This window comes from Eptesicus fuscus, chromosome 16 (genome assembly GCF_027574615.1).
Source record: "Eptesicus fuscus isolate TK198812 chromosome 16, DD_ASM_mEF_20220401, whole genome shotgun sequence".
Lineage (NCBI taxonomy): Eukaryota > Metazoa > Chordata > Mammalia > Chiroptera > Vespertilionidae > Eptesicus > Eptesicus fuscus.
The window spans coordinates 55,623,197-55,642,676 of NC_072488.1; the positions used below are offsets into that span (position 1 = coordinate 55,623,197).

The window sequence follows — 19,480 nt, forward strand, 5'->3', positions numbered from 1 at the left end:
AAAGAACATATTTTCGGTTTTAATAGATAGAGCCAAGTTCTTCCCTCCCCAAAAAAGAATATAGTAATGACCTTGACCTATTCCCAAATTACTTTGTACACACACGCGCGCGCACACACACACACACACACACACACACACACTTTCTATTCCAAAGTGCTTTAACTTCTATTATCCTGTGTCCTGGTGAGAGATAATGGACATTTTGGTATAAAGTAGGTGTATGACTTAGTAGAATTTACTATGAAACAGAGAATGAAGACCAGTGCTATGTGCTGCATTTTACACCTAGCACAGTAATTAACATCTGACCCTCTGACCTCCAATAATGAAGTGTCTGACACATAAAGTAATTTCCTGATTGGTTAGTTCTGTTCAGCCCATTGGTCACTGCAGCTGTGCCGAGTTCCCTGATCTATACGTCTCTCGGACCCGGACCTGATCTCCAGTCAGTGGGTTGACCTTCTGCCCCACCGGCTTCTGTTGGAGAACCCCATTCAAGTGTATATGCTTTGCTTCACCTGGCAGAGTCCTTGAGTGCCACTCGCCATCTTCCCTGCCTTCCTCTTCTGTATTCTTTTAGTTTGGAAAGGGCTGCCTTTTTAAACTCATGTACTATCGCAATGGTCCTTCGTGGAGAAGAGGGTGGAAATCTGCTCTTTGTCTCAGTCTCATTTGAGTGCTTTCCTAGAACATTTGAACATCCAAATATTCAGAAACCAAAAAGGGAATGAGTATCTGTATGCTTTTCTTAGTGGTTCTTCATCCTTCTCTCCTTGTCCTTTTTAGCCCCATCGGTATCACCTTTGAACGTCACTGTGTTTCTGAATGAATCTAGTAACAAAGTGGACATCAGATGGATCGAGCCTCCAATTGAGCGGCAGGATGGGGACCTGGTGGGCTACAGGATATCTCACGTGTGGCACAGTGCGGATGCTACCGTAAGTCTGAGCGCTAGCAGAGCGCGCTTGTCTCCTCGGATTCGCTGGTTTAGAACTGTTTTAGACGCATTCGTTTTGCTGTGAGAATGCCAGGTGTTACTGAGTTAGACAAGGCACTTTTTAGTGGGTTATGAAGAGTGTCATAAAAATTGGAGGTTACTGAAAATTACATCTTTGGGCCTTTCCTCATTCATCAATTCATTCATTTATTGAGTACTTATGTGTAGAACTCACCTGATTCTTACCTTCAGGGAGTGTGGCTCTTGTAGGAAGTTGTGGGAACTACCCAGGTAACCACAGCAGGTGGTTGAGAAGATACAGGGCTTAGCAGGCCAGCAATTTATAGCCTCTTGAAATTCCAGGGACAATTTTCTGAAGAAGACTGTCAGGGAAGAACCCAGCCACCTAGAAAATAGCAAAGGGTAACCTGACTCTGAAGGAGAGGGCTCAGCAAGCAACAGGCTGTCTTGACATAGCTCTGTAGGAGCGAAATCAGACACAATTCTCAACCAACCAGAGCAAAGCAGTTGGCACAGCATAGCAAAGAGGTGGAGCATCAGCCTGGTGGCACGGGTTCCCCGTCCCCAAGCTCCGTGGAGCTGTGCCACTAAGGGTCCTCTGGTCAAGAGCTCGGCACTCTGAGCATTGAAAACAAACAGCCGATGCTCTCTGCAGGCACGGTGGGCTCGCCGCAGCCACCTTAACCGACTTCACTGCCTATGTGACCAGCCCCAGGGGTGACCAGCCTACGTGACCAGCCCAATATGGCTCAGGGTCAGGGGTGGTTGGCCTTGCTGTTTGGCCTCCTCAGCAAGGATGCTCGGGACAGTGCATATGCCTCACCAGTAAAGGTGGTACTTGTTCTGGGTTTGGAATAATCTTGACGGGTGACGATGGAGTTGTTCCAGATGGAGAAAGATCACGTGAGATGAGGCATAATGTGACAGCTTTGGGGGATCATGACTCACTCAAGGCCCAGAAACATGAATATTTTCAGGGGTGTGGTGTGAGGGGAAGCTGGACCAGGAGTCCTGGCCATGTGTGCAGGGCCCTGGACGTTGGCCAAGGTGTCTGATAGACTTTGGCAGATGGCAAGGGAGCCAATGAGAACCTTGAACTTGGGAATCCAGTTTGAGAGTTGTATGTTACGAAGATGGCTGATAGGACTATTACTCTTTTACGTATAAGAAAATTGAATTTGTTGAAAGTAACCTTCAGATCTGCCTCTTTCCACCAGAGCATACTGCCAACTGGCAGGTCACTCAGCAGTTTCTCCTGCTGCTCACTGAGAATGTGAAGAAGAGCCCGCACCGCCCAGCAGTGTGACTGGGGAGGGACACACTGGCTGGGAAAGGAGGGCCAGGGTGGAGAAGGGCACCCTCCACCCTGAAGGCACCCTTGATTGCTCTCCTTAAGCTCCTGATTTAAATACTAACCTCATCTAAAAATACCTTTCATAGCAACATCCAGCTGAGTATTTGACAACGAATCTGTATTTGACCATGGATCTGGGTACCATTAGCACATAAAATTAACCATCAGAATTGTCGTGAGTGTTGATTTAATATTAGTCTGTGCTGGGAACTGGGGGATACATGGAGATGTCAGAACGTCAAATAGTTCCTGCCTTATCGACAAAGATGGCAAGACCCTCCGTAGTTCAGTAAGGATTGTCTGGTGTAGATAGTAGTTTCGTTGCATAATAGCAAAAAAAAAAGGCAGAGGGTCTACGTGAGAAACTGTGACTGCTCCCTAAGCTCCAGCCAGTGCCCTTCCAGTGGGAGTGAGTTTTTCAGGCGTGACTCCAGCTGAGCCAGAGGGACATCCTGACCTGGTTACTGTGAGGTATAAAGATCGCAACTGTGTTGAGAATACTTGACCAAAGTCAGAAGTGTGGGGGATGCAGCTGAGTGATGAGGCCTGGGGGCGGTGGGGCTCAGGTCCCTCTCACTTGGGAGATGGAGAGGGCTGAGGTCACTCGTACTCCTTTGTGACGGGACAGACACACTGGGTTCACCACCAGGACTATCTTTACAGCCTCCTTGTTTTGTGTTTCCCATTCCCGATGGATGTAACCCGGTGATGGGTCAGATTTTTGGCATCCCTGTGGCATTTGTACAGGGCATCACATGAAAGTAACAGCTTCTTGGCAGGAGAGAGGGATGGGGAACAGCTGCGCCCACAGATGATGTCTGAGCTCATTTCAGTCATTTTCGATCTCACATCATCCAACTTTTACCAAAACTGCTATTTTCCAGTAGGATAGTTGAGACTTTTTTCTTTTTCTTTTGTTGCCTCAGTTTACCTACCCAGAAGCAGACTGTTGAACGCAATAGGTAATGGAAGTAGAGGAGACAGAAACAAGAGGACTTAGCGTCCATGATTTCTCATGTCTTATAGTAAATGACTGCAGGCTGTTACTTGTAGCAGTCAAACCCTGCGCTAGAGTTGCAGCTACAAGAGAAGGAGCTTCGCATTTCCTGGTCTTTTGTCCCAGAGCATGTTCAAGGTGCCTGTGGATTAATTGCATTTGCACCCTGGCTGGGACAGGGGAATCAAATCTTAGAGAAAATCTCCTTTTCACAAAGCTCAATTCTTAAGATAGTACATGAAGGCACAATCTTTTTGTTTTGAGTCAATGGGAATTTTTTCTTTCTTGGTTGGCAGAAGATAGTGATCATTGGCAGACATTTACGGGCAGGTCCTTTTTTCCCCTCCTCTGGAGTGGATGATAGCTTCTTTATTATTTATTATTATTGTTGTTGTTGATGATGATTTCAGAGAGGAAAAGAGAGGGAGAGAGATATAAACATCAATGATGAGAGAGAATCAATGATCGGCTGCCTCATGCATGTCCCCTACTGGTGGTTAAGCCCACAACCCCGGCATGTGCCCGTCTGGAAATCGAACCATGATCTCCTAGTTCATAGGTTGATGCTCAACCACTGAGCCATGCTAGTTGGGCTGATAGCTCCTTCTTCAGTGGGGGTCTCGAGCTGAAGGGGCAGGAGTGCTGAAAGCCCTATGGGTGACGCAGCATGGAGCCTAATGCACTCACTGCCACTAACACTCCCCTTTGCTCAGATCATTCCCTCTGCAGTGAGAACAGTCCTGCCAGTTAGGGCTGTGACCTTTCCAATCATTACCTCCTCCCAGATGCTGGGTCATCCCGGTGAGAAGGTCACTTGCAATCCTGCTGTACGTTGTGCATTGTGATGGTCTTGTGACAATAGAAGGGTCTGTGGTTCACTTTACTTTGGACAAATCCTCTGATGCAGCTGAGCTTCCAGCTCATGAGCTGCAATAAGAGGCAAATAAAATATAAGATCAGCCAACCCTGGGAGGAGCCTGACCGATACATCCTTCATCTCCATTTCTCAAACACCCTTCATTTCTAAGGGGCAAGAGTTAGACACAACTTCATCTCTCCTGGACTTTTATGTCTATTTCCTTCACCAGGTTAGGGAAGTTTTCCCTTATTTTTTCACGTACTGGTAGGTTTTTAATTCCTTGCTCTCTTTCTTCTCCTTCTGGCACCCCCATGAGTAGTGGCACACTTGAAGTTGTCTCAGAGGCTCCCTATACTATCCTCATATATTTGGATTATTAGTTTTTTCTTGCTTTTCTGATAGGGTGTTTTCTGCTTCCTTATCTTCCAAATCTCTGACTTGATCCTCTACTTCATCTACTCCTCTGCTGACTCCTGTAATGTAGTCTTTATTCCTATTAGCATATTCTTCATATACGACTCGTTATGTTTTCTAGTTCTGTATTTATGTTCCTCTCTCTTTGTTGAAGTTCTCACTAAATTCATCTACTCTTCCTCTAAGTTTATTGAGCAACCTGATAACCAGTATTTTAAGCTCTGCATCTGGTAAATTGCTTGTCTCCGTTTTGTTTAGTTTTGTTTTTTTTCTTTCTAGAGTTTTGTTCTTTCTTTTGAGGTGTTTCTTTGTCTCCTCATTTTGGTAGCCTCCCTGTGTTTGTTTCTATGTATTAGGTAAAGCTGCTGTGTCTCCCAGGCTTGGTAGAGTGGCCTTATGTAGTCGGTGTCCTGTAGGGTCCTGTGGCACAGCTTCCATGATTATTCGGGCTGAGCACACCAGGTGCACCCCCCCCATGTGGACTGTACACCTTCCTATTATAGTTGAGCATTAATTGCTGTTGACACATCAATGGGAGGGATTTACTCTCTGGCCGATTGGCTGCAAGGACTAGCTGTAACCACAGTGGAGGATCAGCCATGCAAGGGCCCACGCCATCGAGCAGGACTTACTTCACAGGGACTTGGGTGCCTGCTGATCCTGTCTTTTGAGTGTGTTGCTTGTGGAGGTGGTTAGGAGGTGCTTTAATGTGATCTGAAGCTGTCCAAACGGTGTGCTGGCTCTAGGGCCTCCCTGGTTATGCAGGACAAGGTCAGCCACTGCCTGTGTCCTGCCACGGACACTGGCATGAGCTAATCTGCAGATGGCTGCTACTTGTACTGGGCTTGAAGGTGAATGGGACAGTCTTTGATGAGTGTGGACTAGTATTTCTTATCTCATTCTCATTCGCATTAGGTATTAGTAGACCTTCCATGAAAAAAGAATTCAGTGAGTAAATCAGTTGATAAAATATTACATATTATGTCCTTTCTTGAAGACCCAAGTGTCTACTGGCAAGTTCAAGGCTCTCTGATGTTCTGCATTGAAGAGATATGTTTAACTTTGATGTGGGAATTGCCCCAATGTTAGGCACTCAGTTTGATCCATGTCATTCTTAAAGAGCTCACTGTTGGGGGATTGTGACTCTAATGCTGGTTTTGCTGTGGTTGGAAGGGTAAAGGTATAGATCAGAGGGAAGTTTCATGGCAGGTTATTATGGAGAACCAACTTCTTCAAAGCCCCAGGAAAGCCCCATTGTGTTGGAGGATTCCTTCGCTGGCCTAGAACTCTGCCTCCTGACACGCTGCGTTCCTGGGTGTAGGCAAGGGCCCTCCTTCTTCCTTCCCTCCATCCTCCCTCTCACTCACTGTCAAAGGAGGGCAGAGCATTTGAACTGGTGTCATTTTTAGATATGAGGAATAGGCGTGGTTCTTGTTAAGCCTGATAGAGGTCTCAAACACTTTAATCAAGGATCCATCAAGGATGGTGCATTTTGCCTGGAGGAGAAACCAACAATGTGTCAAATGAATGTTACAGTTTGGGGAACAGGACAGCCTTGAATGATAGAGGACAGCCCTGAATGATAGAGGACAGCCCTGAGAGATACTACAAGGTCATTTATGTGAGAAGGACTTACATATATAGGGAAAGAAGAACAAATACAGCACAGAAGAACAAATACAGTATAGGAATTAAGAAATAGCCTTTGTGCCAGATCACGTGCTAAGTGTTTTTCATAAAGGAACTAACTCACTTAGCCCTTGCAAAAACATGTTGAGGAAGATACTCCTTTCTCAATGTTCATTTGAGGAAATTGGAGCTCAGAGATGTTGAGTAACTTTCAAAGCTCGGGGTTGGTAGCCCTGGGATCAGAACCCAGGTCTGGCTGACTCCAAAGACTGTATTTTTCAGAGCCTCACTGCTCTTCCCCAGATGCCCGTGGTTTTCTTCATACTATAGTGTCTTGTTCAAATTCCATAGTGTGGCCTCTTAGCAGAAAGAAGTAAGGACAGGACGCATTTGAAGGTGTGAGAGATTTGCATTGGTGCCTGTGAATTTGAACCCTTTTGAACAAACTACCTTTGTGGTTGTAGCACGACAGAAGCTTTATCTGCTAGTCCTTGCCCACTGAATGGTACAGTTCTTTGAGGCAATAAAAAGGGCCATATTCTCAAATAGAGTTACAAAGATAGGGTCGTGCCTTCTCACAGAGGAGAACATATTAAAGTCTTTTGATAACTGAATACAAGCACCACCACGGTCGCGCTGATGAGCTAATGCCCACGTGACACAAACAAGACATCCTGTTTTAGAAGACATGCTCTTACATTTCCCAACAGGCCAGGTCCACGGGTTTTATCGGCAAATAAAGTTGTAATCAATGTTGTACTATACTTTCGATTTCATTTCCTGAAAACCCTCTATATTTTAAGTCCTTGAGACTACGGGCGTGTGTTGGTGAGAAGTGAGAGGTCATTAATGAGAACTATGCAGTCTGCACAGCCTGTGCCCATGACCAGACCAGCTTGTGCCAGGAACACGGCCCCAGCCTTCTGCAGTCGGCACCTGACTCTGAGGGGGATCTTGCACACAGGGTGGTCCTGCCTGTGTGGGACTTCAGATGGGTTTTTCTGTCCGCTTTAAACATCAGAATTGAAATACTGGAGGATATGGATATGGTCATGCCCCTCTTTATACTCTTGGCTTCAAAACAATGGATAAGTGACATCACTTTTTAAAAACAGTAATATTTTAAAACGATATTGGAGGTTACCATTTAAGAATATTCTTAGAAAAAAAATTGCTCAGCCTCCACTAAAATGTTTATCATATATTTTTCTAATCAAAAATCTGTTTACTTCAAAATCTATTGTAATCCCACCCCCAGGATGGGATAATTTTTATGCATTTCCAAAATGTGTGACCGTAGGCCGTGCCTGGCATCACTTCCATACTTCAGGTTTCAGCATAATGACAACAGCTATGATGGTGGCCATCGCCACACTTGGGTGACATTTGCTCCAGGCAGCCACCATTCCAAGCACTTTACATGGATTATTAGCTCTTTTCTCATTTAAGGGACAGGAGGTGGAAATGAAAAGGGCACTCCTCTGAAGAAATTTTTACCCTTTGCAACAGCATGGATGGACCTGGAGAACATGATGCTAAGTGAAATAAGCCAGTCAGAGAAAGAAAAGAGTCGTCTGATTTCACTCATATGTGGAGTTTAATGGACAAAATAAACAAATAACCAAACAAACAAATAAACAAAAACAGAGACAGACTCATAGATAGAGAACAGACTGACAGCTCTGGGGGTTGGGGTGTTGGGGTGGGTGGAGGGATTGAGTAAAAAATAACGAAAAAAGAGGGAACTCATGAGCATGGACAACAGTGTGGTGATCGCTGTGGTGGGGAGTAAGGGGGGAGGGTGGAGGTGGAAGAGACATAGAGGGGATAAATGGTGGTAGGAAAATAAATAGGTAAATAGGTAGGTTTTTAAAAAGTTATTTCTCTGGGTTTTCATAGTAGGTAATAGGCCCTAAACCAATAGGTATCACAAAGTACTTGTATGTTGATTTCCAAAAGGATAATTCTGTTGTTAGGATTTCTCTCCTTCTTGGGGTTTAATTATTTTTGTTTTGTTTTGTTTTGTTTTGTTTTGTTTTGTTAATCCTCACCAGAGGATATTTTTTTCCATTGACTCTTAGAGAGAGTGGAAGAGGAGGGGGAAGAGGAGATAGAGAGAGAAACATCCATGTGAGAGAGACACATCTATTAGTTGCCTCCGGCACATGCCCCAACTGGGCTGGGATCCAACCTGCAACCCAGGTTCGTGCCTTTGACCAGGAATTGAACCTGAGAACCTCCAGTGTGCAGGCTGACACTCTAACCACTGAGCCACACCAGCCAGGCTAGGGATTTAATTCTTTCTCAGTTATGCATTTCCTCTTATTTTGAGCTAATTTCTCTCATATATGATGTCTTGTTTTTGAGTCTTTGTAGACAAAAAGTACCCGTGTTCCTGGTCAGGCAGAAGGTCTTGTACGCTGAAGAGCTGTCAGGTGCTAAACTCTGAAGTTAGATGCATTTTCCTCGAAGCCTGCCTGACTCACGCAGGGCAGGGCTGCAGGAGCATGGGCTTGGGCCAGGGAGTTACTCTCGTTGGTGATTCTCTGTCCTTCACAAATTAGAGAATGGCCAGCTAACCCATCATCAAAACTGGGTTTGGTACTGACTTGTACCAAGTAGTAAATAGAAGTCCTGCAAATCTAATGCATGGTACATGAATACAGACAACAATATCCTATATAATAAAAGGCTAATATGCAAACAGACCCTAATGGCAGAATGACCAGAATGACTGCTCGACCAGTCACTATGAGGTGAACTGGCCACCTCTTGGTCCCTTTCCCCAGCCGGCAGGCTCCAATTGCCCAATGGTGAATGGAGAAGTGGGGCTGGGTGGTGAGGGATGCGGGTGGCGCCAGGCCAAGGCCTCCGCCCTGCCAGTCACCCCACACACACAGGGCAACCCGCAGCGAGGGCAGGGCCGGCGAGTGGGCGGAACAGCTGACCTCTTGGTTCTTCCCCCAGGCCGGTAGGCCCTGATCACCCAATGGCAAGTGGGGATCTGGGGGTGGGTGGTGGCAGGGGGCAGGGCTGGCCTTGGGCAGCCAGGGAAGATGGCCCTGATCACAGGCCAGGCCTAGGGACCGTACCCATGCATGAATTTCATGCACTGGGCCTCTAGTTGTATTATAATCACCACGTTTGCCAAGAGACTAGATCTTAATTATTCCAGCTACTGAAAAGAAATGATAATTATGAGACATGCTAGAGGTGTTAACTATGGGTACAATGGCAATTATATGATAACTAGTGGCCCAGTGCATGAAATTCGTGCACATTTAAAGGGATAATTAGAGGAAATATTTTAATATTGCTATTTTCCTGTTGCCAGAGGCGGGGACACGAACCTCGCGTCCCAGGGCCCGTTGCCTGGGTTGGGCATGCGAGCCTCATGTCTCCAGGCTGGCGCAGGGGGTGAGACGTAGCCTGCTGATCGGTCGTTACATGACAGCGTCCCAATCAATTGCATATTATCCTATTATTAGATAGATATATGTATCAAATCAACATGTTGTACACTTTCAATTCACCCAATAGTACATGTCAAATATATTTCAATTTTAGAAAAAATTGGGTTTGTCATAAATAAAATGTTGTTATCTCAAAAATTGCTAATTATTCACTTGTTTACTGTGGGGAGCCCACAGGGCCATGGCATACTCAGCCCCAGGCCGCCTATGTGCCACGCCAACTCAGCCAGGTTCAGTGACCCTGAGTGGGGCCAATGAAGGATTGGGAAAGATAGTCAAGAGAAGGAAAGCTGGGACTCGGTGGGACGCTGCTTCCCTGATGGGGACCCAGCAGCACCACAGACTACACGCCGTGCCTTTATTTTATAGCCGATGCCACGAGGCACAGTAAGGGCGTGGTCAAGATGTTTACAACATTCTCGTGGGTTTCAGTCCCACTCAATTACATGCACCTGATCAAACTTTGTTTACTTGCAGCCTATATCACTCAGGCACGTGGGGCCACGTGTTCGGACCACAGGTTCAAGCTTACAACTATAGCTGTTGGCTATAGTTGTGCTGGGAGGGCTCTGCCCTCCAGGCTGGGACTTATACGTGGTCACGAGAGGACTGTGTCCTCTCATCAGTCCAAGGCTTGAACCTGTCCAAACACTGTAGCCGCGCCCCACAGTTTACTTCATGAAAACACCTATGGCAAGTCCTTTTGCAACAGTCGAGTCCAATGGGATAGAAAACCCAAACGTTTTCAGTCTGTGTTTTCCCTTTTCATTGCTTGTCTGAGGGCCTTTCTGGGTCCCGGTGGTCACTGCCTGTCAGATTTAGAAACAGTCTCTGGGTCGCTGACCCAGGTCCCCCCTTGGTCACGAGTGATGGGACTGCCCTCTCCTTAAGGGCTGAGCTGGTTCCACCCTGCACGATGGTTAGAAGTGACTGGCATGAGGCTGAGTGACCGGAAGATGAAGTTACCCCTAAAGCAGGCCCCTCTGTTCACTGGCGACCCGTGACATCTGCGGTCCAGGTGACCTGACAGTTCTCTCTCTGTGAAATCAGATTTCCAGAATTCAGAGATAAGGACACGAGAGGAGCTTCAACCCCTGTGTTCCCATTTGAACAGCCAGCCCAGACCTGACAGTTAGTTTCCTGCCCCAGAGAACGTCGTTCAAGTCAAGGTTTGGGAGCAAAGGGGAAAGTGCTGTCTAAACACTTAGTCCTGGTGACTCTCCCCAAAATAATTCCTGCCCCCCTCCACCCCGCACGTCTTATCGACTCATTGACATGGCAGTGGCTTTAAAACAAAAATAAATAAAAGTAAAACCAGATTTTGGAGAATTGGGCAAATTGTGCATTTGTCACGCTGATAGGGAAAAAAATAGTGTCAGGAACCTCCTAGATGGAGATTTTACACAATTCTTACAGTTTCCAGGAACAGGACCACTAGTCCTGGCTCAGGGGAGGCTGGCAGGTGAGCAGGGGCAGGGGCAGTGGCTCCTGGGCACGTCCTGTGGTGATGCAGAGGGGCCTGGGGCCCTCCAGCTCTTGTCATCTGGGGGCATCGGCCACATGCCCCTTCTCCTCCTGAGGCATCTGCAGTGCCACCCTAAGTGCTATGCCCTCACAATGGCGGTTGCTGCCGACCCGTCCTCCGTCCTGCATCCCTGTGTCCCTGTGTCCCTGCACTTTGGGTCCATTGGCTGTGGCCCGAGCGAGGACGCTGTGGAAACATGGCCCCTGGGACGTGGTGGGAGGACTCCCGCAGGAGGAACTGTGGCAGAGCAGGCAGCGTGCCCCGGGCAGCTCAGTGTTTCATTTCCTTTACTTCCTTGTCCGTCCCCAGGAAGAGCTGTCTGAGGAAGTCGGCCAGGATGGCAGCCATGCTCAGATTCCTGTTCAGGTCCACAATGCCACGTGCACCGTGAGGATCGCCGCCGTCACCACAGGAGGGGTCGGGCCTTTCAGTGACCCCGTGAAAATATTCGTCCCTGCACACGGTGAGAGCCGGGCTCCCTCAGCTGCTGGAGCAGTCCATCCAGGCCACACAGATTGCCAGCTGTGGGATGGACAGCTGGGTTAAGGCTGCAATGTAGAGACCAATTTGCCATGGTAAAGAAATGCGATAGGATCACACCTCAGCGTGAGACGCCTCCCACTAGCGTGACTACGAATGGTTCTTACTAGGAGGATCAGTCCGCTCGGGGTTTGACTTGGTTTCCTGAATGTAGTTAAATGAGATGTGCTGACTGAATGGTGACAAGGCAGTGTGGCTGACCCTTCGCTCTCTAGAACTGATAGTTGGTTTTGCTGTTTTAATCAGTGCTGCTTGCCCCATTGTTGCCCATTCAGGCCTGAGGCAGCTTCATGATCGCTCAGTCCACAACATGCCGGGTTTCTTGCAGAAGCCGCCCTCAGACGGCCCTGGGCTCCCTGAGCTAAATGCCCGGCCCTGCATTCTGGCTCCTGCGTGTTGTTGGAGTGTTCTTTGGCAAGGTGTCACCGTGTACCCCAAGTGGCCCAAACACTGTGCTTACGTCCGTAGATGAGGGGAGCCAGCTTTGTGCTGTGTCCGGCCCTGGGTTGTTTGATGTTAAACTGATGTCATCAACTCCACGCACAGGCATCTGTATCAGTGTGACCTGTGTGTTTACAGCTTTTGTACTCATAGCAAACGGGACTTGTGAGCAGACTGGTGAGTCCCCGACGGTCTCCTCCAGTGACCCTCTCATAGACTCTCCCTTAAGTGCAGAATTGGAGCCGTATATCAGGCCCGTCAGCCCATAGCCTCTGCACCTGGGACCATTAGTGACTGGTGATGGGGACGCCAGGCTTATCTGCCTGGTAGAAATTCAGAGTCAACAAGATTCCGATTCTAAATGCACAGGTTAAAAAGTCAGACTTTGCCCTAACCGGTTTGGCTCAGTGGATAGAGTGTCGGCCTGCAGACTGAAAGGTTCCGGGTTCGATTCCGGTCAAGGGCATGTACCTGGGTTGCGGGCACATCCCCAGTGGGAGGTGTGCAGGAGGCAGCTGATCGATGTTTCTAACTCTATCTCTCTCCCTTCCTCTCTGTAAAAAAATCAATAAAATATATATATTTTTTAAAAGTCAGACTTGAAGCCCTGACCAGTGTTTCCCAGTGGTTAGAGAACCAGCTCAAGCACCGAAGGGTCATGGGTTCGATTCCTGGTCAGGGACACATACCTGGGTTTCGGGTTTGCTCCCTGCCCCCAGTTGGGGCGCCTGTGGGAGGCAGCTGGTTGATGTGCCTCTGTTGCATCAATGTTTCTCTCTCGCTCCCTCCCTCCCTCCTTTTCTTCCACTCTCTCTGAAGAATAATGGAAAAAATACCCTCAGGTGAGGATTAACAACAAAAAGTCATAATTATAAAAAGCTTTGTTATACTGGCAGTCCTTGCTTTGCACAATTCCAATATGCATACGTTTCAGTTACCATTGTTCAGTGAAATAACTCCGTTCCTTAACAATATGGTTCAAATGTGAGTTACCATCGTATATTAACTGTGAGACCTGCATAAAACACACACTTCACTGCTGGCTCTTCAGTGCACAAATCCACATAAGTAACAGGCTCATAGTGACTACAACCGGTGTGCTACTTCTCCGAGTCTGTTCGCGGCTGGTCACTGTACTTGCATTATTCAGTTCACTCACATCCAAGACATATCACCATGCTGCCCCCCTCTATAAGTGACAAACCCACATGACATCTTAACAAAAATGGATACGTAAAAGAGAGTTGGCGAACAAGATGAACGTGTAGTAAAGAAAGGAAAAATGAGTTGCAGTGAAATAGGAGTTGAACGCGTGTGGAATTATGGAAGAAAGAGCTCACAGATTCTAGATCCACAGCCAGGGACGCAGAGGAGGTGAGCTTGCCCACATGGATGAAGTGATCGTACCCAAAAGGAGGGAGATGTCCCAGACGGAGGTACCCCGGCAAAGATCTTCACACGAAGGAACTCTGAGATGGACTGTACAACCTTGAAAGCACAAAGGATAGGTTGTCGGAAGCAGATCCAGACTTAGAATGGAGCGCAACGGTGCACAGGCACAGAAAGTAGATTCTGTCCACGTCACAAGTTACACTGGAAGGAGGCCAGCCCTGTCCACACCACTCTTGATCAGTGTTTACTAAGAAATAATCGTGCCTGATTCTCCATGTTTCCAGTGTATTAGTTACAGTGTACCAGGTGAATGTTAATTTGACCATTTTCCCTTCCGTATACCTTTGTTGCCGACATGATTACCACTGATGCCTGAGACCTCTACACAGTCTCAGGACTGCCCATGTTTGTGGGTCACGGAATCTCGAGGGACTAGTTCTAAAGCTTAGGATTACCTGCTCTTCCCCACTACAAGCCAGTGTTTCCTGTGTGTTTCGGATCCGGAGAGGTGTTCTGAATTGCTTCCATTGGTTTTTTTTTTTACCAGGTTGGGTAGATCTGGCCCCCTCATCAGCTCCAACACCTGGCAATACAGACCCCGTGCTCATCGTCCTCGGCTGCTTCTGCGGATTTATTCTGATTGGGCTGGTTTTGTATGTTTCTCTGGCCATCAGAAAAAGAGTCCAGGAGACGAGGTTTGGGTAAGTGTCCCAGTTGAAACATGTTTTGTTTGGCTCTTGCCTGTGTTGCTCAGTAGTTAGAGCGCCGGCCCATGCCCCAAAGGGTTGTGGGTTCGATTCTCAGTCAAGGGCATGTTCCATCCCCAACCCTGGTTGGGGTGCATTCGGGAGGCAACCAATCGATGTGTCACTCTCACATCGATGCTTCTCTCTCACTCTCCCTCCTTCCCTTCCACTTTCTCTAAAATATCAACGGGAAAAATATCCTCAGCTGAGGATTAACAGCAATAAAGACATGTTCTGTTCAGTGGTGTCGATGAGATAGATGGTTACAGCGTTGTTTCTGGCGCCAAGTGACAGTGTCTGTCCTACCGGCCCGCTCCTCGGTGTGCAAACTGGGAGCCCTGCCTGTGCTCACTCTGGGCGGGCAGCGTCCTCCCTGAGGCCAGTGCTACAGAGGCAGCCGCAGGGAAAGCCAGCCCGGTGGGGTCTGCGCAGAGAAGACCATCAACAGGCCTTCGCTGCTCAAACTCAGTTGCTGTTGAATGAGCACTTTTATTAGAAGCCTTTGAACTGACCCTAATTATGAACAAAAATAAAACAGAATATGTATGTACAAATAAAAATGTGAGAAGAAAATTCACCAAAGCATTAGCAATTCTGTAATTGTGGGTGATTCTGTGGGGTTTTTTTTTTTTCTTTCCTGCGTTTCACACATTTTCTGTAGTGATCAATTATTTTTCTAATAGAGAAAACCTTTATATTTTTACATTCAAATTTATAAGAAGCTCTCTTTCTTACTTTCTATAATCTGACTTTCATGACCAAACAGGAGGTGAATGTCAAGAACACGTGGAGGCAGCTGGGAACGCAAGGCCGTGTGTGCCGGCGTTGTTTCTGGGGCTCGTGTGGGGCCCCAGTACTTGTGCAGTGGCTTTGGCTTTCCCTGAAATCCAGCTTGTCCCTCGGGGCGGAGGGCAGCTTGGAGTGGGACAGGATGAGGACGGGCGGGAACTGTGCAGCCTGTCTCACGGCCACACGCCCCCAGCACCGTGCTCTGGCTCAGACACTCCCCATGGACATGGACGGGGAGCTCAGCTGTGGAGGCTAGTCTGCCCATCCTGTGTCCATCTCAGTCCTGGTGGGCAAGTACCCACAGTACTTAGCAACTCTATACCTTAAGTATGTAAACTCTAAGAATGATTTTGTTAAAGACACGGACAAAATCTCACCTAAATCCTTGGCATTGGGTTGATTAAAACACACCCCAGAGTCTAGGTACAATTTGGGGGCTCATTGCAGGGACCTTGTGCAGAAAGTGCAGGAGTAGCTCATTGAAGGCCTACTAGGTGCTGGCACTGTGATAGCCTGGGGTACAGTGGTGAACAAAGCAGGCGCTGCCCCTGCCTTCATGGGACCCACAGTCAGTGGGGAACCAAGCAGCAATCACACAAATTAATATAAAATGGCAACTGTAGCAAGTTCTCTGGACCTTCATGAGTAGAGTAGAGAACAGCAGACTGGACTGTGCTAAGGCCGGAAAGGCCTCCCAGCGGAGCTGATGATACCTGAGTTAGAAACTGAAGAAAGAGCAAGTGTTGATTAGATGAGAGAAGGGAAGAGCAGTTCAGCCAGAAGAGCAGCGCATGTAAATGCCCACAGAGGGGCAGCGCCAGGCTGCAGGTGTGACGCCCAGGGCCTGGCATTCATTCTGTCACTTGAACAAGTCTTACTTGATCCTTGGCGTTATCTCTCTCTAAGTGGTCTCTGAGGTTATTACCAGTTTAATTGCTGTGATTCTGAATTGAGGCTTTCAGACTCGGTCATGAATGGAGCGGTGCTGAGTCTAAGACGATGGTGTCCTCAAGCACTAGCGGCTCTGTGCAGTATGTGTCATCAAGTGGGCATTCATCACTATCGCTGAGGAAACAGTGATTGATATAGAAGGATACATAGCCCGGCCGGCATGGCTCAGTGGTTGAGCATCAACCATGAACCAGAAGGTTGTGGTTTGATTCCCAGTCAGGGCACATCCCTGGGTTGCAGGCTCGATCCCCAGTGGGGGGCATGCAGGAGCAGCCGATCAGTCTCTCTCATCATTGATGTTTCTATCTCTCCCTCTCTGTTCCTTTGTGAAATCAGTAAAAAATGTATTTTTTTAAAAAAAGAAGGATGTATAGACATATTTTCTTAGGCCACCTCAAACGTAGGCTCAGTAAAGACAACCTCTGAGATGATGGCCAAAGTCCCTGGTGGTGCTGAGCTCCAGGGGCCTGGTGGGGGCCCCTAGGCGTGCAGCTGAGGGACGCTGGAGGGGTGGGCGCAGAAGCAGAGGGTGCTGCTTTGCCTTCTGAGGCTTAGCCAAGCATTTAGGAACAGCACATAGCAGTGTTGCCCTTCCCAGTCTTCGGAAGTTCAGTTCCTTTTTGCTTCTTCTGAAGTCTCCCCTAGGCACCCTCTTTTCTTGGCTTTTCTTTAGGAGGAAATATTTTCTAGGACACGACATGTAAAAATATTTTGATTCTGATTTTAAAATACATGAAGGACAAAGTGCTGGAATGAGACCCCACTCACAACGGCATGAAAACTATCACCTTCTTAGGAATAGACCCAACAGATGTGCAAGAACTTTGTGGAAAAAGTTAGTAGTCTTTACCAATAACGTGGAAGAAAAATAAGTGGGGAAGTGTGTACCATGTTCATGGATGAGAGGGCTGTTTTGTTGGAGAGATCATTTTTTTTTTCCTCAAGTTAACCATAAATTCTATATAATCATCATGTGATTCCTGTAGGGTTGTTGGTAAATGGCAAGCTGATTTTAAAAAGCACTTTGAAGAGTAAAAGGAGCAGGGACAGCTGAGGCAGTCGGGTCAGCCCCTGCTGTTGCTACAGCCCATGGTGGGGAACCCTGTTTTTGCCAAGGGCCACTTGGATATTTATAACATCACTCGAGGGCCATACAAAATTATCAGCTTGAAAATTAGCCTGCTGCATTTGGTCAAACATTTAATTAACTTACCCCTAATGCCTTGGCAGGGCCAGACCAAATGATTTCATGGGCCTTGTATGGCCAGGCGTTCCCCAGCCCTGCATAGCCTGAGATGTCTGTTTCGTTCACCAGGAACGCCTTCACAGGCGAGGATGTGGAACTGGTGGTCAATTACACAGCAAAGAAATCCTTCAGTCGGCGAGCCATCGAACTCACCTGTAAGTTGACTTCCACTTCTCTTTTTCGGCAAAAGTTAAAATGGTTAAGAGCAAAGAGGGAACAACAGAATCATTGACAGGTTTCTCACAAAAGCCAAAGGCGTCCAAGAATCGATGTTACCTTGCAAGATGCCTTCAGCAAGCGGCAGGTAGGTAGTCAGACGTGACCCTGTGCCTCCTTGCCGGCCAGCTTGCTGGAAATACGGGTGAAGTTGATGAGGTGACAGCCTCCAAATGCCTTGACAAGTGGTAGGAAATATGGATTTAAAGGAAGCAGCAGAACACCTGACCTGCTCAGAGCTTGTCATTTCCTGGCCCCCAACTCAGAACGATTTATGATGCCCTTGGTATCAATTGTGGGTTGGGCTTGGCTGAATCAGAGTGGGCGTTCTCGTTGAACAGGGGGGATAAACACATAGTTCTGTGTTCTCGAATAATTCCAGAAATTGTGTAGAAAATGTTATAGGCATCTCTCACTGACACCAGAGAGGTGTTACCAGCCAGGACAGCCCCCGAGCCCGTGGGAGAGGGCTATCCTCAGCCTTGATCCTTGTCTTCTCATATAAATGAATTGGCGTTGTGAAAAGCCAATTTAGAAGAAGAAGAAAAGGAAAAGAAAAGCCAATTTATTAAAGCATGCATCTTTATTGAATAAAGCAGGAACAAAGCAAGCAAACCTATCCATCTGGCTTATGAAGCACAGACGGGCTCTTAGCTAATCTGAAGAGCGGTTGGGTGGGAGTCTGAGGGGTTACGTCTATAGGTCTCAGAATCCCTCTGCTGACTATTTTGGTACAGACTTATTCTCAAGGTCCCTTTTTTTTTTTTTTACTTTGTTGTGGCCTTCCCAGAATTCATGAGAAGCACCTGGCAACTTCACCTTGCCAAGCCTTGAGACTGCTGGCTTCGCTGCTTAGGGGATAAAACGGCCCTTTTTTCCTTTCCCCTTTTCCCTCCCTTTCTGCGTGCTCTCCTTAGGGAGGTTTTTAACCATTTGCTGTGTCCTTGGCTGGGGAGGATAATGGCTGGTTAGTTATAAGCTGGCTGCAAATTGCCCTGCACTGTTGGGCCTTGTTTTAACTTTCCTGTCTCAGTTTCCCTATTCCTCCTGCCCTGAATCCTATAACAAAAGTATGTACAAAGACTTTCAAATTTAAGCTTCTGGATATTTGCTAAAACACCAAAAGTAACAAGCCAAATATAAGAATGATGGTATACAGGTTGCTGTGAAATAAAAACTAGTGTGATACAGAATGTTACAATTTCCTTCCTTTTCTAATCTAGAAGTTTGACTTTTAGATGTTATTATATTTCTTAAATGTTTTTATTGATTTTTGAGAGAGTGAGGAAGAGAGGGAGGGAGAGAGAGAGATGAGAGAGAGAGGTGAGAGAAAGAAACATCAATTGGCTGCCTCCTGCATGGGCTTGATCCTCGAGCTCACAACCCGGGCCTGTGTCCTGATGGGGAATTGAACCGTGACCTCCTGGTTCATGGGTCAACACTCACCCATTGAGCCACAGCAGCTGGGCAGATGTTCTTACATTTTAAAAAATTCTTAATTTACACCAATTTTTTTTTTCTATATTGGAGGACCATTTGGGTAAAATTTTTTTACCAAGAGCTTAAAAATGTCCAGATTGTCCACATGGTTTTTTGTTGTTTTGTTTTTAATATATTTTTTATTGATTTCAGAAAGGAAGGGAGAGGGAGAGAGAGAAACATTAATGATGAGAGAGAATCATTGATCGGCTGCCTCCTGCACGCCCCCCACTGGGGATCGAGCCTGCTACCTGGGCATGTGCTCTGTCAGGAGGGAATCGAACCGTGACCTCCTGGCTCATAGGTCGACGTTCAACCACTGAGAAACACCAGCAGGGCTGTTGTGTTCTTCCAAAGCCTTGCTCACTGCCTTTCTGGGGCACAAACGGAATCATTTGCCAAGTGGTCGTTGACTGGGTCTCCCTCCCTGGTTAATGGCTCTTACTGCTAACACTTCCTGTCAGTGCT

General features: G+C 47.2%; 1 protein-coding gene across 1 annotated transcript in view; it reads left to right on the top strand.

Moving 5' to 3' along the window:
- The window catches only part of MERTK (MER proto-oncogene, tyrosine kinase), a 119,287-nt gene that overhangs the window by 81,298 nt on the left and 18,509 nt on the right, over positions 1–19,480 (top strand). Inside the window, exons 8-11 of the mRNA XM_028137963.2 lie at positions 790–941; positions 11,522–11,675; positions 14,133–14,286; positions 17,387–17,472. Coding sequence (XP_027993764.2) covers positions 790–941; positions 11,522–11,675; positions 14,133–14,286; positions 17,387–17,472 — 546 coding nt within the window. The remainder of the gene's footprint in view (positions 1–789; positions 942–11,521; positions 11,676–14,132; positions 14,287–17,386; positions 17,473–19,480) is intronic.